Genomic DNA, 23,701 nt, shown 5'->3' with positions numbered 1-23,701 from the left:
ATACGCATTAGGAACGTTAACAGCAGATAGTTGTACTCACGGTCTCTGACGCCTGTACTCCTTACGCCTGAAGAACCTTCATTCCCGCCTAAATCATTGCCTTGATCAATCTCGCCTAACAGCTTATCCGGAAAGTCCGATCTTAGCTGAGCTTCTGGGTCCTCAGCGGTGCCATATAATATTAATGCCCATTCCCTCAACGTGGCTTTGCCTAGCTCAGTAAAAGTGATCACGAAAATAATGATCATCGTTATTCTAATAGCCGCATCGTAGCAGTCAGATCGAAACGGCTGAAGCACGGAATTCAGATAGAACAATAGCAAGATTCACATACATCTGCCGATTGAAACATAAACGAATATTATTACTACACATTACGTAGTCGAATTCATTATGTAGCTCAAAAATTAAGTAATATCATACACCACCATCAATAACTACTTGTTGAGTTTGCATACACAATGCTGTGGAAACATACTTGTCATGTACACGCAAGTTCCATATGCTGTCATAATAATAATAGTAAAAATCGACTTTACCGAGATAAGCTCCTTCATTGTGAATTTCTAAGGTCCAATTGCCGTTTGGATCTTCACCCCAATTATGCACCGTCATAAAGGGCCACTGATTAAAGCCTTGACGTGAGTCGTCGCGCGGTCTCATCGTCAACAAGGTGCTCTTTGTGCCTTTCGGTGAAGTTAAGTAAATGTGCAGATCTCCACGACGAACCGCCTGTAGCGAAATCTGAAGTAACCAGGTAACAAGGCCATAATATAGTCAATACCATAGATAAAATACTACTCAGCTACTTCGAGGTAATGTAATAGTGTATTGACTTTGATGTTTTCCCTAACAAACCTTTTACAAATAATTAGATAAAATTTAAAAAAAAAAAAGCCGCCAGTGCTGACCCATCATTTCGCATAACCTGATCACGTTGATTTTTTTAAAAGTCATTCTCGTTTAGACGTAAGCGAGGCGAAATACTATCCCAAGCGAATAAAGCTGATAAATCAATACCATACTACTATATTTAGTAACATGGTTCAGCATTTTACCCCGGTAAATTACTCTGTAATGTAATTTTTTCGTGCTCTTCCGTATAACTTCATAACTTACCTTGGAAATAGTATGCTCAATATGTTTGACATTTTTGCATTCGACGTACAGATGAAGAAGCAACGTACTCTTAGGGGGAATTGCCCTATCGTTTCGAGGTGTACTCACCGTACACACCTATAAGCGCGGTATTCAAACCCATTAGACTATTACTATAACCGAAACGGGTCACTAAAACGTACAAGGTCCCCTCTCCTTAAATCGCACTTGTCGAAAAACCTCTCTGATCTCTTAGAAAAATGCATGCCACTAATGTTCGTGGTTTATTGGCTACATATATATATATTCTTTTTCGCAAAGTGTCTCCTTGGCTAATAGTTATATCCTTTTTACGCAAACTTTTTAATAAATGACATATTCCTTCAATTATATCTCACGCCCAGACTACACGTAATTATTCACACAGGTGAAGGTTGAATAAGTCTACAGGCATAGTAACGGCACGAGAACAACGACAATGTAATTATATGTGTATCCTAAAACCTTTTGCGGTGGTGAGCGTCGCCATCTTTTGGCCAGCTCGACCATTCGATGTGCGTCGAGAAGGCCGAAACCGAATGAATGCGATACATTCCTACCAACTCCGTTTGTCACCCAGTCAGGAGCGTTCAGATTGGCTCGCTTCGTTGCTCGTACGGCCAGGTGTTGCATGTCCCGCCACGTTAACGATGGATTGGATTCCAGCGCGAGCGCGACGATAGCAGCTGCCAATGGCGCTGAGGCTGAGGTGCCAGTGTGTCGCTCCGTACAGTTGTGATGAAGATCCGACGTCACGATCTGACCTTCATTGTAGTTGCCTGATGAGTATGTTGTAGCCAACGATGCTGCACAACTCTCCGAATACCAGGGCACGTTTCCGTTTTCGGTAGCTGCTGAAACTGCTAGCGTATAGATCGAGTTGACGTAACCATCACAGTTGCAGTTGTCCTTCTCTTTACCACCGTTTCCGGAAGCCCAAACGAAGATACTACCTGAAATGCGCACAAACTGTTAATATCAATCACATGGTTCTACTAACTAGACCAGAACGGTGCGTATGCTTTGTTTTGCATCGGATGACCAGCGCACCGCATCTGTGTTCGCTAATAGCCCATAACTGTAGGTAAAAAAGAACACTAACGTGTTAATATTATTGATGCTTTTACACACTTCCTTTAGCGTGCCACATGATCCGCGCATGTTCGTTGTTCCTCGAACAGATACATCACGAATATACGTTACTGTTTTGTAGCTATCCATTCATATAATTGCACATATTTATTATGCAATGGTGACTCCAATTACGCTGATAGAAACTGTGCCAAGCGTAAAAAAATTCTATAGACAAAATATTGTTTGTGTTTTTCTCACCGTCTATAAACGTATGTATTATCCACGTTTGTCTAGACGATTAAAAACAAGTCCTCTGAGCGACGCTTTCAAATTTTTTTTCACGATTTTTCACGACAATTCTAGATAGCAGGCGTAGCCTACGCCAGGTCAGAGCCAAGGTGTTGGTGATGCCGTGAATTATATCTGCTTAGTGATCCGATATCTTTGCGTGGTCCCTATTTGGGTCGGGAGACTCCCAAGAGCTCTGGGGGTCTATACCCAATTTCTTCTCATCTAATTCGTCTGCCGCCAACACTCAGCATAATCAGCAACAGCAGGAGCGACAGTTTGTGGCACGTGTACCCTCTCTTCGTTAAGTTTGGAGGACAGAGCCATGACGGGATTGTCCCGAAAAAGGTGATCGTGTTCATGTATCCCTACCCTCATTACGTCCTCTTGTTCAGCCTCGAACTCCTAAGCTCCGTGCTGCCTTCTTTTGTCGAAAAAGAGGTCTTTTCCTACATGATCCTTGGCTGAATGTATGTATGGCTGCAGGGACACAACTTCTTTCGAGTGTAGAATGTTCCCTTTAGAGTAAGTAATATATTTTTAGCACAGAAGTTTTATTTTATAACGTATCATTATATACTTCCAGCTATATGAATAATAATAAAAATACTATCATTTACATTTCTAGACAACTGCAACAATCATTACATGTTCTGTGGCAGTTCCTAAAATGGTTTTGTAAAGATTTTTATCCCTGTAGTTAACACCTTTAACACTTAACCTTTGGGTAAAAGACAGGTTAAACATAAAACTAGATTATATATATGAATGAAATATAGAAAACCCAAAATTGTGCCAGGCTATTTTATAACAAGTAAACCAGTGACTGCCATGGGTGCAGCTTGAATGTGTAGCCTTTCCTTTTAATTTCGGCCATATCAGGGGATAAACTATTTTCCATAGATAAGCGTTGATAGTAAAAGATCCATAGATGTTATAAAAATCGATTCCTTGATAGAATAATAATAATAACAATAACAGATCATTTGCTTACGGACTCAACAGCAGCGTTACATTGATTAACTCATTAACTCAGTATTCTCGGCTCAGCGATACAGTCAAATGTAATTATGAAATGTGAGACAAGTTAATAAGATATTATTTGGGTTTATATAGTAGGTAAGCACAACTGAGGTATACTAATCGTATACTAACCGAGCCCTTTACGACCGTTTCGGATGCCGTCCTTTAGGGCGCGATCCGCCAGCTGACCCGGCCCATCGACGGTTTTTGCATCATCGTCCGGACCCCACGACGCCGAATAGACGTGGACGTGTTGAGAATTTAAACTCAGAGACCTGCAAGTCGCAATACCGTTGACCACAGTCCATCAATGGCTGTCAAAACACTGTTTCGATTAGATTGCTTATTATATGCTATGAATATGTGAATACAATTACAAGAACCGAGCTAAATTATCGAAGCGTTTCTCTGAAAACTCCTGACTCTGCAATAGGCCTAACATATTTGTGATAGGGCAGTGTTTGCCCGCTGAACTTAAAAACACGTGGTAGCTAAGGTTTGAATATGGACGTAGACACACTTCATTTCGTCTTGGCAAGAGCCAGCCATTTGAAAAACGTCTAATAGTATAAGTACCAAACGTTCGGCACAAAAAATGATTGCTTTAGGACTACCCGAACGAAGGTAACCCTTTTTTAAGTACCAATCACTTCATTTCATCCATGAATGTTTTGGTCAGCAGGAATTTTCGGTCCGTAAAACCTATAAAATTGGGTCGTGAACGAAGCTGCTATGGCTTTTACATAAAACAATACGTTTGAGAACTGGATTTTCAGTGACGTTTACTAAATTACCCCATGATTCTATTGATATAATAACTTTCTCCAATGTAAATATCAAACCGCAGAACAGCGCGTTAAGGTGTGCTGTTCGACAGCTCTAATCTGTTCTTCCAAATAGCTTTCAAGTACTATACGATGAATCATCAGAGACATACTTTCTCCATATCGTCCGCGATAACAGCGACAATATGCGGCTTTTTTTAGAGGGCTATTGACAACAGCTACGTTGGTTTTTACCGACTCCTTTCATATACTTGCTTTGCCATGCGCGCTTAATCCGGTCGCATGACATTTTACTATCCTACCTAAGGCCTAACAACACAAACATTGTTGGTGTATCGTTCCCCGTCATCCACTTCTACCCTTGTGTTCTGATAAGTGTCGTCGAGTAAAATGTCACCCGGTTTCTGAGCATCAGCATTCCTCTGTACAGTAGCGTTGTCGGCGCCAATGAATCGCCATTCACAGTCTCTGTAACGGTACCAGACGACATGTGCAAACATCGAGCTCGATTATATTAGGAGGCATTCTATTGATCTTCACAAGCCTTTTCAAGACTGTCGGGTTCTCTTGCTTCAGAAAATCTGGAAACATGGGGATGGGAGCCCTACGTCAATATCGACTTGCATTGCGACTTGCGAGCTGTAGCAGTGGCTGTGGTACACTAAAATGAATGGGCTTCTTTGGAACTTCATGAGATTGTATCAAGCATTTTGACTCGTGCTGCCTGAAGGATGCTAACTGCAACGACGATGGCACATGCACGAAACCATAGAGAGAATACGCATGAGAAGAAAAAGGGACTTCAACGGAGGGCCACTTCCTCCTTTCAGCAGAAACTTTGAGTGACAAGCCTGATGCTGTAAATCAATAGTCAGTGCTATGTACTGTATGCGCCATTTGACGACAGAGCGGTCCTTTGTGTTTTTTTCCTTCAAAGTTGAAGGACACGTGCCTCACTCAATAAGTCGAACTGAAACCTTACAGCGTCCTGTTAACAAGACTCCGCCAGTAATTCGCCAAAATGAAATATCTAACTTCTGTTCTGAACATGACACGCATCTGTAATATAGAAAACTACGTGCGCTTTCGTTTTAGGAATTTTGACTTGCAATAGTGCGGCGAACACTGAAACCGACGAACGACAGCTTCGAACATGGCTGCTGGAAACATAGCAGACGAATATTAAATTAGTTTACAGATGCACTACTCTCGTAATCATCGCGCTGCACGATCAAAAACGGTGTTCAAGTTTGTGCAAATAAATCGGATGTGCCTTAAACAGAAAGTATTCTATTATGTGCGCCTTTTAACTGTGGAATGCAAGATGTATTAAATAGGAATTATTCGCTAAAGGTTCTATTTAGGAATATATGTGACAGTTCAGCTCATCAGCAGGAAGGTTAAGCAGCTATAAACTTCCAGACAAGCTAGCTGCATATCGCTAAGACTGCGTTTGACGGTCTTAATAAATTACTTGATTAATTTACGTAGTATAATAATAGTAAAATTGTATAAATCTTACATCTAAATACAATCTAAATTGTTAAGAAAGCATCGAATTGTCTGGGATTACAGTGTACCCACTAGTACACCGGGTATGATAATCCTAGTGTCACCTAGTGCTATCGCAATCCAAATTAAACGAACTAGGCCATTTAACTTTTTTACCTATTGGAACGTTTAACTTCCAAAGCATTTACGACGTAGTAATAGGTGTCATGCAGAATTAAATCACTATCCAAACAAACATTCATAGTTTGTTCATCTCTATACACGCTTGACATGGCCCTTTGTTGCACACATACTGACCATCTATCGCCCTGGGAAACGCTAGGCCTAGAGATTGGTACAGTTAAAGCGTTTACACATATATCCGACCCAAATCAATGTCACTCGATGTTGCTACAACGCCAATAGCAAGAATACTATGGAGACATCGATGCAAGAGTTCTTTACAAGGATTCACCTTGACCACACATCCTTCGCTTGTTTAGGCACTTCTGGAGCTAGTTAGTAGGGCCAAATCCACAGCCATAAAAGTGGAGTAATCTAATGCGACACAGAAAACTATTAAGGAACTTTATACATATTGAGAGCAACCATATAAAAGAGTCGGGACCTTGCTTCGAGAAGCACATTATTTGTAAGACAAGCTTAGCTGGTCATTGTAGGTATATTTTTTTAAATAAAATAGACCTAAGTACCTACACAGGTTAGCTGTAAATGTTTAGGTATATATTTTTAAAATGAATAAATTATCGACACCTTTGTGGTTTCCTATTTCTATTTTCTTTCTTATTTTCCTACTTTCCTATTTTAATAAGGCACACCTAAAAGGTGAGAACAGTACAAACTGTGCTTCCAGTATCCAGATTGCAACATCAATAGACCGGATCGATTGCTTTTCCATATACTTCGTTAAAAGATGTAAAAAGCTTGCTGCAGATGCTTGACAGTTATAATCGGCTCACGTCGAAACGCCCTTAACAGCGTATCTGCAAAGAACCCTAACGCATAAGCTAAGCCTTTTGGCAGAACTTTTTATACCTTCCTTGTCACAAATAAGCTAAAAAGATCAATAATCACCTTATAACCTCACCAGAAAGTTACGAGAGGTAATACTTTCCATAAAGTAGCGTTTATCTAAAGTAAAATGACTAATCTCAAAGAACATCAGCGTTCCTGGTTTTCGTATATCTTTTTTCAGCAGTGCGCATGCGCAGATTTAGCTGGTCGTCTAATGTTTGGCAAAACAATGTATGTAAAAATTAATGTAATAACAGCGAAGTGATCGCTTTGTTATGATTTGACCACAAAAACAGCATGGAACAGTTTAGGCATTGATGAATTTATGGCATATTAATACACGATGATACTACTGATTTTCTCTCTCTGGGCTCACTGAGCCCCACACGTATTTAACTCACCTAGCTTCTACAGCATCCGTCACATCGCCGTCCAGCATACGAATTCCTCCAATGGATGCACCATAAGCTATCCCCACACCACAGACTTGATTATCTCGAATACCAGCAACTTCTCCAGCGCATCGTGTACCGTGCCGGTTCATGTCGGTCTGCTCATATCGTGGTTGAGGATCTGAAAAGTAGATTGCAGCGTGCGTCAAACACGTAATGTAGAAATAAGTTCATTGGACGCTTTCGACGTCTGTTACTTATACCTGATCTTCAATTAAAAATTATTACAGAAACGCTAGAGGAACACTAATGTGGACGCACTACAAAACATATCATATGTGGCACATGATGGCAGAAGATAACTGAGTACAAGTTTCCGTCCTTTAAGGCATATCATCGTTAAAGAGGTCGTATGTCATACACTTTATAAATAACGTTTACATACACATACGTAGTCGCGTTTGGACCTTGTTATCTAATATAGATACGCAATATTTCATTCGTATCAGGTTTGACAATAAAAAAAGGGGCTCAACTGTCATAGCATTGATATAGGTTTGGTCTTGGAATAGTTGCGTTGTTCTCACTGTTATATCATTGGCATTTTCAGTCGGTTAGTTTAAACTTAACTATTGTTGAATTACAAATAAGCGTACGTAAGGGACCAACAAACTAATGCGGTACTATTCACAAAACATACGAACTTCAATTATTACACACGCTTATCAAAATTTAAATAGGAATAAAATACGCAACAATAGACAACTTAAAATGCATAAAAATTAAGTATTGTCCTCACCTGGGTCCTGATCATTCATATCATAGCTAGCATCGGGATCGTAGTTTTCCTGAATGTCAGGGTGATCCTTCTCGAGTCCGTCGTCCAAAATAGTGACGACGACGCCCTTGCCAGATACGTTAAATTCGGCCCATGCTCGTTCAACATTCATGTCTAACCCCCCTCCCCGGTTCAGGTACCACTGCAGCGGCCATTTCGGATCATTCATTCGCGTCCTGGAACATATCCAACCTCTATGAATAATGCCAAATACATTCACTCAACGAGAATTCATCAAATACTATTGCTCACGACAATGAGGCACTTGAACAGCTCATAGTAATTTAAGTGCTGCAAATGCTATCTGAATATCTGATACACAATTGTTTTTATTTAATCTCTTAAAAAAATGTAACGCGTTCAGTTATAATAGACCGCAGTAACTAGGCGCTCTAAGTTCTACGACGGGCCTCTAGAATGATGCTATCTATCTCTGTATAGAAAACAGAAAGGTTCGCGGCAGCCCGTAGAGGATTCCAGTCCGCAGACGATCGCTATACGGCTCAGACAATTGACAACACTGGGGTGCTTTTTTCACAGGTGACGAACTTTTGAGCCGACTGAGCTTGCCGGAACGGCCATCCCATTATATCATACGTAGCAAAACAGGCGAACTCGAGTGACGCATTGGAAAAAGGCCTTGTTGTTAGCTGGTTAGAGGTTTTTTCTACGAGAACGTAGCGATCCCTTAACAGTCAATAGGGAATCTCATGCGTATTTTTACAAAAAAAAAGCAAGTGATTGAGGCGATCATTCGACATCAACAGCGTCCTTTGCAGGGATAGTTGGAATGATCAGAATGGGGGATAGGCAGCCCATGTCCTTCGCGCTTCGTGTACCGTGCGGACGGCTATGGCCTCCTGCCTCACGCACCGCACAGCAGTACGATGAAGCTTTAGGATCGCCAAGGGTCTATGCGGTGGAGCGGGACATCACACCACGACTACGTAGAAAGAGAAATTAATGGATGTGTTGATAGTAAATTCTTCAATCGATGGCAACTAAAATTCAGTGTTCTACAAAAATAGGATGAGGAAAGAGGAGGCGAATCGAAGCGCAAAAGCGACATGAGATGCCCTGTTGATCGTAGGCGCCGATGGCAGAGATTCGACATAATTCTGTCGTCTGCTAGAACTACGACGACCAAACAAAAAAGACGAACCATCTAAACTATGTACAACAATGACTACCTTTTTATAGTGCTAGCGGAAAGAAAAAGCTAGCCTCTAAACAAGCTCAGTACAACGCAGTTGGGATGTTACATTTTCAGAGTCCGCACTTTTATACACACTTTTACCTCTAGAAATACTAAGGTAAACTGACAGTTTCCAGTAAACGCGTCGTCTACTAAACAACAAAGAAAATCTCCATCGAAAAACAAGCGCGGGTCTACTCGAGGTAGATTTTACAGGACAATCTGGAGTTTTTCAAAGGCCTATTGAAAAATAGTACAGTTATATATCATATGTGGAAGATACTGAACTATTATTGATGCTGAAAAATAAAATACATAAAGGTAAGGACCGCTTCGATTGATCTTATCCCAGCAGTTAGTCTTCAACGTTATACATCGTAAATTTAGAGTAAGTTGCTATGAATTAATAATTTTGATTACGATGCATGACAAACCGTTCACGCTCGGGTTTGAATTGTGGCGCCCTTTTTTGTCTCACGGAGGTTCGCGGTAGGTGGTCTCTCGAATAGCTACCGTCGAGCATTCTCCCAGTAGCAGAATAGATTGTTTCGTCACTCTGGCGTTGCCAACGTTGCCATAAGTGCACGTTTTCCTCACCACCGTAGTCACGCTTTGTCCGCACCTGGCAATGTCAAACAAACAATACTCAGAAACATTTGACAACAAAGTTTAAAGATATCTAGTAGCAATACACTATAAATCTAGGTAGTTATTTTTAAATTTGTTTTCGTATAGAGAAAGTAAGGAACCCCATTTTTCAGCCTCCAAAGCCACCCAACTAATCCCAAAAGTGTTTTGGCTCTACATAGCGCTTAGTGAGCGTTAAATTTAACATAGGAGGGTTCGGTAATTGTTAGCAATTTTCCTTTATCTTAGTTCCAGTCACTATAAGGATTATTATAACACATACCGGTACCATGGAGCAAAAGAGAGCATGAACGACTAGATGGGTCCTGTTTGAGTGTACAACTTTGATTAAAAATTATTTGGATAAGTCTAGAATTTGTTTCATGAAGAATAGGACATCCTTATGCGAAAGGGGCAGAAAGGCGGGAGACGGAGATAGGCATTTGCCTACACCTAACTGACGTAATCGCGCTTTTTGGTCAAACAAACACCCAGTTTCATTGTAACTTATTGCAATTTATGCGTTTATAATTTAAGCTAAGTGAAACAATGTACTTTATGCAATTCGTACGAGAATATCTACTGAGGATCGTACAACACGATTAGATTTGTTGATAGTAATCGAAAGTAGAGAATTTCTTCGTGAACAGTCAAACTGAAAGACCTTATCATTTAATTTCAACCACCAAAGCCGGATGTGGCTGGATAATGTTTAGAGTAGCTATTATAATAGAACGAAAGTTGCCTTGTCCTCCCTATTTATTATTATCTATTATATATATATATATATTATATATATTTTATATATCTATATTATAAATATTATCTAACTAATATTGTCTGTGTTTTTCAACTGCTAAGGGGCGCCCGCAAGACATAAGTTCTTAAAATAAGGTATGATAAAGAAAGAAGTTTTATTATATATATATATTATTATAGAAAGAAGAAGGATATTGAAGCACATTTTGAATGCAGTCACCGAACAACCCTTATATATTCAATTTGCGAGTCTGAGTTGCGTTTTACAAAAATGCTTCCCCGCGTAAAATATGTATGATACAAAAAAGTATGATACAAATAGATGCAACAGAGGCTAGAATAAAATGGAAAAAATCTATCATTGTTTGTATTTAAAACAGAAACGCCAATTATCATAATTTCGTTTGTATTACGAATTGACTGGGCTAAGCCTCACCCCCTCGGTATCTCGATAGTGGTGTATCCACTGATTTCTATTTCTTACCTTGATCTTCTGTTGAATTCTCTCCTCCCAGGGCTCACTTTCGTTATGAGGATGTAAATCGATGGAGCGATGGACCAGCCGTCGATGCCGTACATGATGCAAATTATCGAAGGGCAGCTGTAAAAATGATCAATTAATACAGAAAAATATTAATCTATATGGAAGGAAGGAATTTTTTCCAAATATAAATACTAGTAGCATTAACATAACCCGAAGGTGCATTTTCTTTTAGCTCAAAAAATAAGTAGCATCTTAAGGACATACTAAAATATGGGTGTCTGACAATAGGTGTGCCTCTGGCTATTTTTAATATAATACCACAGAAGTTCTAGTGACGGAATCATAACATTACAAGAGAAATGACGAAAGGTCGTCGCTCAAATGGCGCATACTTAGTTCAATAATATTCTTTTAAAGTATAAATAATATATACCTTAATTGTGTTTTGAAAATTGTCAATACTTTTTCGATGATTCCATATAGGTAATCTAATCGAGAAAGCAATCCGCGCCCATTTGCTTTCTTATAGTTTTCTCCTGGAAAGCATATCGATAAAGTTCCCGAGAGGCTTTCAATTTCTGTTTGTGTCGATAATGGTAGATATTCGTTATAAGGTTCCTCAAAGCATATTAAAGTGCGAAATTAAGAAAGATTCATAGCGGCTTCAGCACCTTCTTTTTTTACTCTCGATAAAATGAGTTCATAAAATAAACTAGCTCAAAAACAGACACGATTTTCAATGAAGATGTTTCCGATAGTAATAGTTTGCCTCCTTGTACACTGTGAGAAGACGCACACTTGGAATAGTAACATACATATATATATATATATATATATATATATATGTATATATATATGTATATATATATATAAGGCTTTATGTACCATACTACAGCCAGTCGCAATAGGAATTGCATTCGAATATCCAAACCGAGAAGAGTGAAACGCGAACAAGGAGGAACAGGGATACAATGAACTGTCACTCTTTGAAAAGAGAAGCTTAATAAAGTACAGTGTCCTAGAAACGATCTTAACTGGTTTCAAATGAAGCTTGAACCTGCTTCATCGTTTAATTACATGCAAACGTTGTGCCACATCACAGGTAATTGAAAAATGGAAAAAGTAGAACGGGCTTAGGCCTTAATAAGCTTTGAATGTTAAGCGAACTCAAGAAGATCAAGAGATAGGGCATTAAAGACAGGTCTGCCGGTACAAAGGGCATATTTATTCATAGCAAAATAAAATAACGCATGTAGGTATTTTTGTTGGAGTCCTCCTTCCCAGTTTCTGTGATCCAGTAGAACAAAATAATTAAAAAATAATATTATTGTATACTAAATGAGTAATGTAAACATGTATGTTAATACACATGGATCAAAGGTATCGACAGAGCTCTATAGCAGCGTTAGCTTTAATAACGGGTATAGAAAGAGAAGAAGCGTTAGCACATAATAAGTTCCGGCTATCTCTCTCTGGTAGGGGAGAGACCGGCGCGACCATTTCCTGGAGTTTTAGACCAACGACTGCATATATTTAGGTATCGAACTCCAGATGTCATGCAAACTCTCTGGTTTCAACCAGGACGGTATTTAATGACTCACCGATGTAAGTATCTTGATAATATTGAACCGTTTACTTCTCATAGCTCACAGAGTGCTATCTCATTTGAACACTGTCATTAGGAAGCTCATCGAAGTTAGTCAGGGAACGACAGCAAAAAATATAGGGGTGTCGGAGAAAAAAATTCGATATGAGTCCATAAAGCTTAACCCTGCGCCTCTCTAGTCAGATCCTTGCTTACTATTTTTATAAGCAGTCGATATTTGCGTTATCCCACTTAAAAGATTACTCGTTCAAATAATAATATGACCAGTAGCATGGCGCTCGCGTCCCCGTAATCGTTCTCAACCTTTCCCAAATCCTTATAACTCGGCACCAAAAGTTCACTGTCTTTTTCTGTCAATGACTGTCAGTTTTTTTTTGTTAACAGGTTTCCTTTTGTGGCACGATCTTCAATGCATAGGGATTACCTAAGCGAAGTAAAACCCACTTTATGTGCTAGTGTACGCACGTGGGTATTGCGTGACGCATTTGGCAATCTTCATATTATCCGCCTCGCTAAAAATTTGTTGGACGTAAATGTAGTTACTTTATATTTGCTGAATTCTAACAATTACGTATACTGTCCGGAGGGTGCGATTGCTTAGTTGAGTCATTGGCCAACGGCTTACCACTCCGCTTCGTCTTGTACTTAATTCTATATAGCTAAAGTTCCGCTCGTGCAGAGTGTAATCTTCCTACGCCCAAATTGTCTTTGCCTGTCCCGCCGGACACTGTTTTACTAGAACCACCCCACGATGCTACTTTAATATTTCACTACTAATTTCAGGACCAAAAGGCTCCCAAGAGAATGCTTCGTTCTTCCGGGTAAGCTTTAGATAGAAACGAAGGTGGGATGTTTCTGTACATGTAAAAGGGGGCGAAAATTTGTAGTAACAGTACTTGAAATGGCGCGAAACGCTGTACACGCTATACGGTACGAGCTGAGAAATATTCGCGTTGCAGCGATCGTACCTCGACAAATTCCATTCGCCTTTTTGAGGTCCACGAGCAATTACCATTTCTAATTTTGAGTCTCTTCTGCATCTGTATGCGGCTGCAAAGTACACGCAGATGCCACCATAGATCAACGCAAATCTACAACAGACAAGAGTGTTGCGGACTTGACTGTTAATATGTGCCATTTAGAAAATCTATTGCCAGCGATCCATCTGGGTCAAAAAATTTAATAGGACTCTATTATTGCTCGTTCAAGATGAATTAACTTATTCAACTCATCTCAGGCATGCAAGTTAGGTACCATAAAAGTTAAAAAGATTTAGAAATCGATAAAAATCTTGCGTCATTTGATTATCAGTTCTATAAATCGACTTCGATTTTTTTAAACCGTTTATTTTCGATGCAAACGACTATATATATATATATATATAGGCAATAGATTTAGAATAAGGGCAAAGACGAAAGAGAAACGGAAGTCCGTTGAAAGCACCGTTTTATTACAGCGATCGATGTTGTTTTGAGTCAAGCTTGTAATTATGACTAAATATGAAAATTTATGTTAATATAAGTGTACGCAAACCTACTCTAAGCTGACACATGTGTATAAAAGGCCGATAGTAACCTAGTCGTATTGCTTACTGCATCAATAGAGCTTTTAGAAAGTGACTGTATCCCATTGTCTGTCGATACAAAAATACTTCCATAGTACGAAGATGGACATTGTACAAATATAGGAACAGTAATTGTTGTTTCCCAAATATCAACATAGTTACTCATTGTATGTACGCTCCAATAAGAAAAAATAACTTCTTATACTACGCACAGGTGCTTCTTCGACTCACAGTTATTCGTATACTGTTTTTTAAAGAGCTCTTATTTGGGTTGTTAATTAGACATAAGCTGAATGCCCATCAAAGTAGTCCAACGGCCACCATAGCGTAGTTGAACTGCTGCAGAAGCCTTTATTAGTTGGGTGATCAGAGCTCAGACCGCTCTGTGCATTGACCCGAACGCACTATGAACTACTACCGATATCACTACTACGACTTTTACTGCTACGATCTCATAGACGGAGTACGCAGTGCTTCGTTTTAGTGATACAGATCAAGCTCCAAGGGACCAAGTTCCCATCCTTCTCGCTTCGTCGCAAAGCCCTGTGGAGCCCTGGTCATTTCAATGCCATGATCAACGTGCTATCATCTCATCAGCACTCTGCTTCTCCATGATAATGGTAAAGTCGTATTGACAAACCCTTGAAAAAATGGCATAACTATTATCTGATGAACAGTTTATGTGCCGGTCACCTTTTCATTATACAACAGTGCAATAGTATGTAGCTTTCTATGTAACGACGAAAACATTAGTAGCATCTACATACAGAACTGTCTTTGTTCCTGTATCATCATACAGGCACCATCCTAGTACGTATACAATTGAGATATATAGAGATAGATATTGCTCCGGCATATATAGTTTAACACGCCGATTTTGCGATTCAGGGGCCATTAACACACGAGCATAGAACAATAACAGTTATACGTAGTCCGGCACAACAGTAGGGACACCAGACTGTAAAGTTTCTATGGCGGAAGAAGCAACCCCTCTATGAAACGTCTAAATCGCCATATTTTAGTATGGAAGGGTCGATCGATAGCAAGCACCGGCTTTTTTCCAGCTGCGTACGTAACGTTCCTAGTACATAGTAGTATTATATTATATGTCTACTATAAAACGGATTGACATGAGCTTATTGGATTAAAACATGTACTTAGTTGAGCCGTTTAATTACTACGATACATATATATGTTTGTATCATACATTAACATATAATATCAGTCATGTAAATTCAAACGTCACATGACAAACTATTATTTAACCTAAATATATTACTATCCATATAAGTATATACGTACTCGATAAATGGTCAATGAATAGAAGCCGCCGGCAAATTTCAATGTGGACCCAGCTGCGGCCCCCACGGCCGGCCTAAGTGATCTTGCCATAAATGACCTGAGCCTAGTTATAAATAGAGAGGCGGTAGCTACGAAAATTATTCAAAGCAAGTTCCTTTTTTTATGACTAATAAGATGCACGTAGACGTATCCTCCATGAAATACGAGAATTACCCGAATTGACATAGTGACACCTATCTAACATAAGTGACAGTATACGACCATACTTCAAGTAGATATTACAATAGCGGCCTGGCCCTGTTCAACAGATTTCGTAAAGGATTTGGCAAATCCGTATAATAATCCACTACGATAATGAAAATAGCACGTGGTCAAACTGCGTCATTTTCTCCGTTATAGCTTAGCGAGTAACGTCTTTGCCTGCTAATCTTCGGGACACGTTGGAGTGTAGGTTCGAATCCGAGCACAATAGACACACCTCATTTCGTACGGAGAACAAACTATCTAATGGCGATATCGCACGTAAAACGCGAAACATAGAGAGTAGTGAAACTTAGACAAAAGCCACTGGAGTCCCCTATGGCCATCGCCAAGCAGAACGCCAAACTGTTGGTAAATTTAAAAGTTTTATCATATTAAACGATCCGTCAATTAATATCCAAGCAGGAACGTAGCTTTTGCCATCGTGACAATTAGAGTAAAGCACAAATAAGTCCGGTTATTCAACTACGAAAAAAACAGCGTTTCATTCGACTTGTAGTAATAAATTAATTTAAAAAAAAGGCTATAAATATTCCAATCTACTTACATAATGAACTGTGCATTCTTATTAAAAAGGCTACGATATATTACAAGCTCATCGAGTCGCGGAGACTGCCATTGAATGCTATTATCTAAACCCATTCGTAAATAGATTATTCCGAATACAGTAAGGGTAGTACTCCACTATCACAGTAGTACCTTTACTTTGCTGTGTAACCAGAATAGTGTTTAGCGCACCTTGACCGGGTTTTCTGGTCCATTAGAATATGGCCACATACTCGAACCGCCTTTGTATTTGACTAGGAAAAAATGACACACCGCCCATAATGATAAAAACCATATCAACTGTAATCACACACATACAGACAGAACAATGTCGGTGTGAAATTTCAACTTTGCCTAGGATAATGGCTTAATGCTCTAATTCAGTGCTGACTTATGCTGATAGTTGGATATTAAATAGGCCCAGTACTAAACTGCATTTTAGGGAATGACTCGACTGTTTCAGGCAAAACACAGCCACGCGATCTTTACCGTTTCAGCCTAGATTCTGCAGATTACAAACACGTAACAAGGACGCAAAAGGGATGCATGAACAAAGACAGTACTAAGCCAGCTTTTTTCGAGGCAGATTTCAAACAAGTGCCTGATATTATCACTTACTGTAGACATACTAGTCTGTACGCAATTAAAAACCGTTTTCTAAGCATCCATGATTTGGTACCTATGTAACGCTATATTTCCATAAAAGAGTATATGATTTGTGAGATATTTGTCCAGTTCAGTGATTCGTATCGAGTCGGTACTGAATCGAAGACTCTTGACGTCAGGTTGAAATGTTACGTGTTCGGCTAAAACGAAGCAGTTCCTAAGCATAATCGACAGGTAAAGTCAAGCGTTATGCCGAAGTGATTCTAACCCTGATCAATGTGCCTAAGGCAAGCTTAAGTTATCATTAGCATCAAGAGGGAGCGGTTCTCTCAATTATTATTAAGAAATATTTTCCTAAACGAATGATATTGGCATGACAGCATTGGAAAACTTAACACATATTGTAAATAGTTGTTCAAACTGCCGAAGATAGACGTGAGCATTTTTGCTTCGATAGACTTTCCCGGGATGAAGCAACAGAACTACGATGGCGGTGGATATACAAGCAGTAACTACCTCGACCTCTGTTGCCGATTTCCCTCGGAACTATGTTTACTCAAACCACACCGTAATTATAACGACTCGTCGATAGTCGCTTTGATACATGTAAACAATAATGTTAGTTAGACAATAGTAACTTCTATGATGATACTAATATTTAGTGTAAGCGACAGGCTATAATAAATAGACGGTTGCTATGAGTTCCATATCAAGCTGGAACAAAGGCTGTCTTTGCTATTCAACGAAACCCTTCCGACACAATGAGCATTAGCTTTTATCAACCGTCGACAGTAACCAACATATCGTGCGAGAACTTTTCTCCGTTAGCTTACCTTATTATCGTATTGGGTAGGACTCTCTGACCCACTACACCTGACATCAGTACGATTATTTTTGTAAAATTTGTCGGTTGTAACTAAATAGAATGATGAGATTAAGTTCAAATCGAATTTACAAGCTATTCGTATTTAGGACTTTTCGACATTGCCCATTTGGCGTCACTCGAATACGGTATAAGTAGAACGCCGCCTATAGCATAGATATTTATATTTATGCCGTACCTAACTCGACACTTTCTAGCAGCTAAAACACCAGGCGGATAAAGTTTTTCAAGTTAATACCTACGCTTTTTCAGGCATAATATTCGATTTGTCCGCAGTACGTTGCCATAAAATGGGTCTTCCGGTGAAATTTACTCGACATTTTGCTCGATCACGAGGCGCACGGTATTTTGCTTCTATTGTTCCATACCACGTTTTTATGTTATGCATAGCGCCTGACTGCACCATGTTCTGTTCTCACACGAAATAATGAGCGCATCGAAAACCATATGCGTAAAGCAATCTTGTCACACCATCTTCAGCGAACTTCTAGACTTTGCGAGTGTGTCAGTTTGCTAGCTTTTCTTCTCATGTCACAACTTGCCAGACAACTTCAACAACAGCCCTGAAGTTGTGTCAGTATCCTGACTGCTTGAGATCTGTGTACAGAGAACAGGCAGATTAGAAATGCTCGACAATATGGCGTCTTCGCTTAGGTGTTGTCAGTTACTTAGTGAAACGGGAACTGAACGCAATAGTAGGACAATATTCATTCCAGGCATTGCACTGTCCTACGTTTTGTATATGGCCATCGACGACAATTAAGTTTCTTTCAACTGTTCGATAGTTGTTAGAATTTACAAACGACACGAAATATTTGTTACATTTGCGTAAGGCTTTTCCTATAGCTCAATGGTGTTGATTTGATATTAACTTCCCCGTGCTGAAGCGTAAGCAGGATTTTGTCATTTATCTTCTGTCGTCATCATGAAACGACGGTAGAATACGTGATCCTGTTCAAAACGAGGTCAAGTATATAAAACCTGTCTGATTGCATTTGCTTGGTCAACGTTACCATGCATTGACATCTTTTTGTTGTTTGTATTACGCCGACTGTAGGAATACACAGAATGCGCAATGTTAAAGCGAGAACGTTATCTCTCAACGTGTTCTCTTATGAAAACGAACGTTTCATCAGAGCGACTAGAAGCTCGTTGTCTAACGGCTATATTGCCGAACGGGGACAATCTTTTATTAGACAAACCAATATATTTTTCAGCATCGTACAGTCGATGGTACGCAAACTTTTGGCAAAGTTAAAGACTTAAAAACACGGCATTCAAACAGGAGTTTTACCGCGACCGTATTTTACCTACGATCTCAAGTAATATTCAAATCCGGACAAGCTCCGGGTGCCGTTCATCGTAGTGGGCATGCGTTCATTCTATTTTTGCTATTTGAAAGAGGCTAGTTCTTTTTAGAACCAAGCGAACTCATCAGGATGAAAATCCGTAAACATAAATGTCAGTTTTCCCGAGGCTTCTCGAAAATTCAAGGAAGATGGTAAGTATGAGCAAATCAGTAGATCATCAATGGAGTTTAGATCTAAAGGGCTCGAGTAATCATCAAAATGGCCTAAGAAGCCATGTCTGATACGAAATTTAACGGTCGTTCTGACGCACAAAATGTCAGTTGTCAATAGGTTCGTCTAAATAGGCTCGAACGCTTAGTCGTTCTTAGACTTTCTACGTATGCTTTTTGCTTACTGGCTCTTTTTGCAGTTTTGAGACCTTTGGCCTATTATCACCATACAATTCAGCTCCTCTCATTTATCTTGTACGTAGTATTCGCGTATTTGAGCATCACTTTAACGAGTTTTCGCGTATCAACATCGCTCGTTACTGTTAAACAAGAATCTAAAGATCAGAGAACGACTTGTTAACAGTTTCAAGCCTCGACTGAAGAAGTAATCGTTACGAAGCCCGATCGTCAAAAATGACACTTAAAATATAAGCAGGAAAGTTCGCTTACGTATTTATAAACATACACAAATCGAATCTACCCAAAATGACATTCATCATACATTGTCAAAGTAACAGCTTTTTTTGCTGTTTCCAGCTAGTTCAGACAGCAATAGGTGCATTTCCATTGCCTTAAAATGTACTTTGTCAACTGCCGATCGTACACTAAAGCGAGCTATCGACTGTCGTATACATAAACTAGGACTAAGTATATCAATTATTTCACCAGTCGTCGGCCATTGTGGTCGATATAAAGCTGGACGACGGTGGCGACGCTAGCGCCTAAAATTGCCAAATACCTCCCGCAAGTGGAAACATGTTAGCAAATTTTAGAAGTGGCCATACATTCGAGTCATCGGACGCTGGTTGGCATCAAACAACGAGCCATGCCATCTGGCGGCTTATTTGTTTCACCGTCGGATCTCTATTTGTATCTTCTGCTCCACGGTGACGAGCTGCCTCTGCCGCCATCTTCTAGTGGCGGTGAAATATGCCCGCTGTCAGAACGCATCCTAACTGAAACCAGGCCGACGTCATGTCGTCGACTTGCACAATTCGAGTTCGCCACCGTGTCCCGTTATAGCTCGACACCCAAAACTTCGTTCGCTTTGCCTCGTGATGTCATAACGCCATTATTTCTACTTCTCCTACGACCACTAGCTATGGTCCTCTGTTCAGCTTCCCTATTACACTAGAAAATAGGCCAGCTTGTGAGTTTTTCGTCGTTTCTAGCGGGCCCATATTATATCAGAGGCACAAGAGGGAGGGAGAGCAAATGACTGTGTGTACAGCACTTCCCTGCGGCGTTTTTCACAACCGATGGCCAACTCCATAGGGTTAGCCAGCTACTCAGTCAAATGTTATGAGAATACAGTGCATATACTATGCGTTTACTTCCAACACAGCCGTCAGCCTCACCACTCATGCAGTGACAGCGCGCGCCTCAAATATATGACTGCTATAAGGACGAAAAGCTTCGATTCGCTGCTTTCTTACTACCGAGCATGAAGATAGATTGGCTTTCTCAAAAAGGTACAATAACAGCAACCTTATTCGTTCCCTGATGCACGCCTGTTGCCACATCCCATTTTCGCAGTTTATGTGTGTGTCTGTATGTACGAGATTCCCAATTCTTTCTCTCTCTTTCTTTCTAGGTCGAGATTGTTTAGTAAGGTTTATGTATCGGTTCACTTAGCGCATCTGGTCTCCTCAAAGACTCTTTCCTCGCAGAGAGCTCGCCAATATAGCAATGAACCTGTATCAAATTGCCTCCAAAACGTCAGTCAGCTGCGAAGCGTTTGATGCTTCCTCCATCTAACGGTGAGCAGTCGTGGAATTAACACCATAACCACTTACGGGAGAATTAATCGAATGAGGCCACTGAGGCCAAATGTCAAGCGAATTTCCCGATATATTGTGCATACCGTTGTGCGATAGTCAAATTGGGGCTGAATTGAAGTTCCTAGCTTCTACATCGTAGTTCTCGGTTGCTGACATCGGCCTCCCTCATCGAGCTGAAGGTTGCTATCCCGGCTGACGAAATGCCAGGTACTCGTCTCAGTATTTTATATAGCTCGCTCATAGCAGAGAACGCATCAAAACATGAGCACTGCTAAACCGCTTGCTGTATCTAGAAGACTTCAGTGCATGTATCGCTCGCTAAGAATAGAAGACAACGAACAAGCTGGTTATCAAAGCTGACAATGAACGCCGGTCCAATCCTTCGTCTACGTTGAACGTTATTCGATTTCTTCGCTGTCTTCTTTTGAAATACAAACATGTAAAAGCGAACATTTTACTCAGTCAAATCAAGAAAACATTATATGAGCATGATTTTTAACCAAAAAGACACGCGCTATCATTAGTAGGGTACGGTAATGGAGAATCTAAAGCGCAAGATCAATTCAGTGCCTTAGGCCCTGTATTACCGTACCCTAGCAATAATAGCGTATGTCTTCTTAGTAATAAATCATGCACATATAATGTTTCCTTCATTCTATTAATAACAATAATAACAACGCCGAAGAGTGCCGACTAATAATGTAGGTGCAACAATAACAGCTACCGTTATATCAGCCTTTCCGAAAATGTGTTTACTGAGGATTAGATGACATGCACTTATGCGAATAGCACAAGATTAGAACACAGCTCAAAGTATGTAAACAAAGTATATGAAGAACAAGCATAACGCCTACGTAAAACCCACGAGGTACATGCATGTTGCCGAAGATGTTATGATCATAATTATACTTTTCTATTGGAAAAACATATTTATTTCTGCGCTTGAATGAAATGCGACGGTGCATTATATCGCTCAGCGTACAAGTGGCGTTCTACAATGCTAAATATATACATGCATGTATATATAACTAACACATTCCCTACAAAATTCATTTTCAAAACCGTCGGTACGGCAATAATCCGACGCCCTAACGTGAATCTATGCAGTCGATAACTAGTTTTTGCTCAACGTAACACTGGTCGAGACCCCTTCAGTTGTTGAATAGAACAAGCAGCATTTGCTATCGTGTTACCTTTGTAATGATGTATTGAAACTATTGGCAGGAATAGGCTACTTAGTATCATGCTTTCATCTTTTTGGTCTGACACAAGATCCAGGGGTCCATGATGGGGTTTTTAAGATTAGCTTATGCTGTCGTTGTCGTTGTCTTTGCCGACATAAATCCGATGGAAGCAGCCGCTCGGAAGCGGTTCGTGTCGCAGTATTACGGGCCATGAAAAGGACAGAAAAGTGGAAACCTCAGCCCCTCTGTAAGGCCCTTGGCCCTCGCTAGTACACGAGTAAAGATCTAAAAGCGTAACTTCGACGCAGCACTTTTTCGTCAGCAGTCCGCCCTTCTATTTAACATTACTTTCCGTACGCGACTATCCCGATAGCATTCAACAAGGAGAACGAAAGTTCCGTTTTAGTGGCAAAATGTCATTAGTATATCTGTAAAACGAGGTATAGTATTTCCTGTCGGTTGAAGCCATATTTCGTACGTCCTTTACAAACATCGTCACGAACGTTCGTTGAGCACTATCTTCTGCTTACGAGTATCCAGGGGCCATCGACGTATATAGGACAAAGATAGAAGACTTAGAAGAGTTAGGTAGAGGATTTCAACGTTCCATGAAGTACAAGAGCTAAATAAGATGGTCAATAATTACCAAAGACTTGCTATACAAGAAGCGTATTACAGCTATGTATATTTATGTATATATATATATATATATATATGTATATACGAAAAGTGTTTCGTTGTCTGCGTTCAGGTCAGGATTCTGTATAAAATGTCGACGACATCAATAAGGTCAGAAGAACCACCGCCCACGGATCGCTAAAGGCACCCACAAGGTCATAACAGCATACTAAATGCCATCTTACGGAGTCAGAAATATATTACAAAAATATATAAACCCTGAATAATTGACTATTTTGCTGTTAACTATTTAGAGAGGGTAGCTCAAGCTGTTAATTTGTGAACCTAATTATTCATTTCGATGTCGCGATCCAACTAAATGAGTATAGCCTCATAAATCTCTATGTAATAATTTTAAAAATAACTTTTTTCATTAGTATACATTGCATACGGTAGCTTATATTGATGTCCTTCTGCGTACAAGTACTTCAGTTCAGCTTGACCCCAACTGAAAATATCTGCCTTTATATGAAGAATAAATAATAGAATTAATTAATGTGATTTTTGCTAAAACTGATTGTGGGTTTGAACCGCATTTTTACGCCTGAGTTTTCGTCGTCCTAATCCATTGTGGTTAGCGACCTTTGCTAGATCGAGTTAGATTTCACATTCACTGACGAAAATATTGATAAAAAGGAACCAT

The 23,701-nt window shown here is 39.8% G+C and overlaps 1 protein-coding gene across 10 annotated transcripts in view; it reads right to left on the bottom strand.

Moving 5' to 3' along the window:
• Positions 1-23,701, bottom strand: part of LOC111251054 (furin-like protease kpc-1) — a 106,516-nt gene that overhangs the window by 14,655 nt on the left and 68,160 nt on the right. For all 10 annotated transcript variants that reach the window (XM_086990531.1, XM_022807245.2, XM_022807249.2 and 7 more), the window contains exons 2-10: positions 11,129-11,245; positions 9,693-9,880; positions 8,025-8,239; positions 7,235-7,406; positions 3,655-3,797; positions 1,603-2,090; positions 1,120-1,236; positions 540-744; positions 41-211 (exon numbers count right to left, since the gene is read on the bottom strand). In XM_086990531.1, the coding sequence (XP_086846657.1) occupies positions 41-211; positions 540-744; positions 1,120-1,236; positions 1,603-2,090; positions 3,655-3,797; positions 7,235-7,406; positions 8,025-8,239; positions 9,693-9,880; positions 11,129-11,245 (1,816 nt within the window). The remainder of the gene's footprint in view (positions 1-40; positions 212-539; positions 745-1,119; positions 1,237-1,602; positions 2,091-3,654; positions 3,798-7,234; positions 7,407-8,024; positions 8,240-9,692; positions 9,881-11,128; positions 11,246-23,701) is intronic.

The sequence above is a fragment of the Varroa destructor genome, unplaced genomic scaffold (assembly GCF_002443255.2).
Source record: "Varroa destructor unplaced genomic scaffold, Vdes_3.0 BEIS01000005.1, whole genome shotgun sequence".
Lineage (NCBI taxonomy): Eukaryota > Metazoa > Arthropoda > Arachnida > Mesostigmata > Varroidae > Varroa > Varroa destructor.
This window is presented reverse-complemented; position numbering and strand designations above follow the sequence as displayed.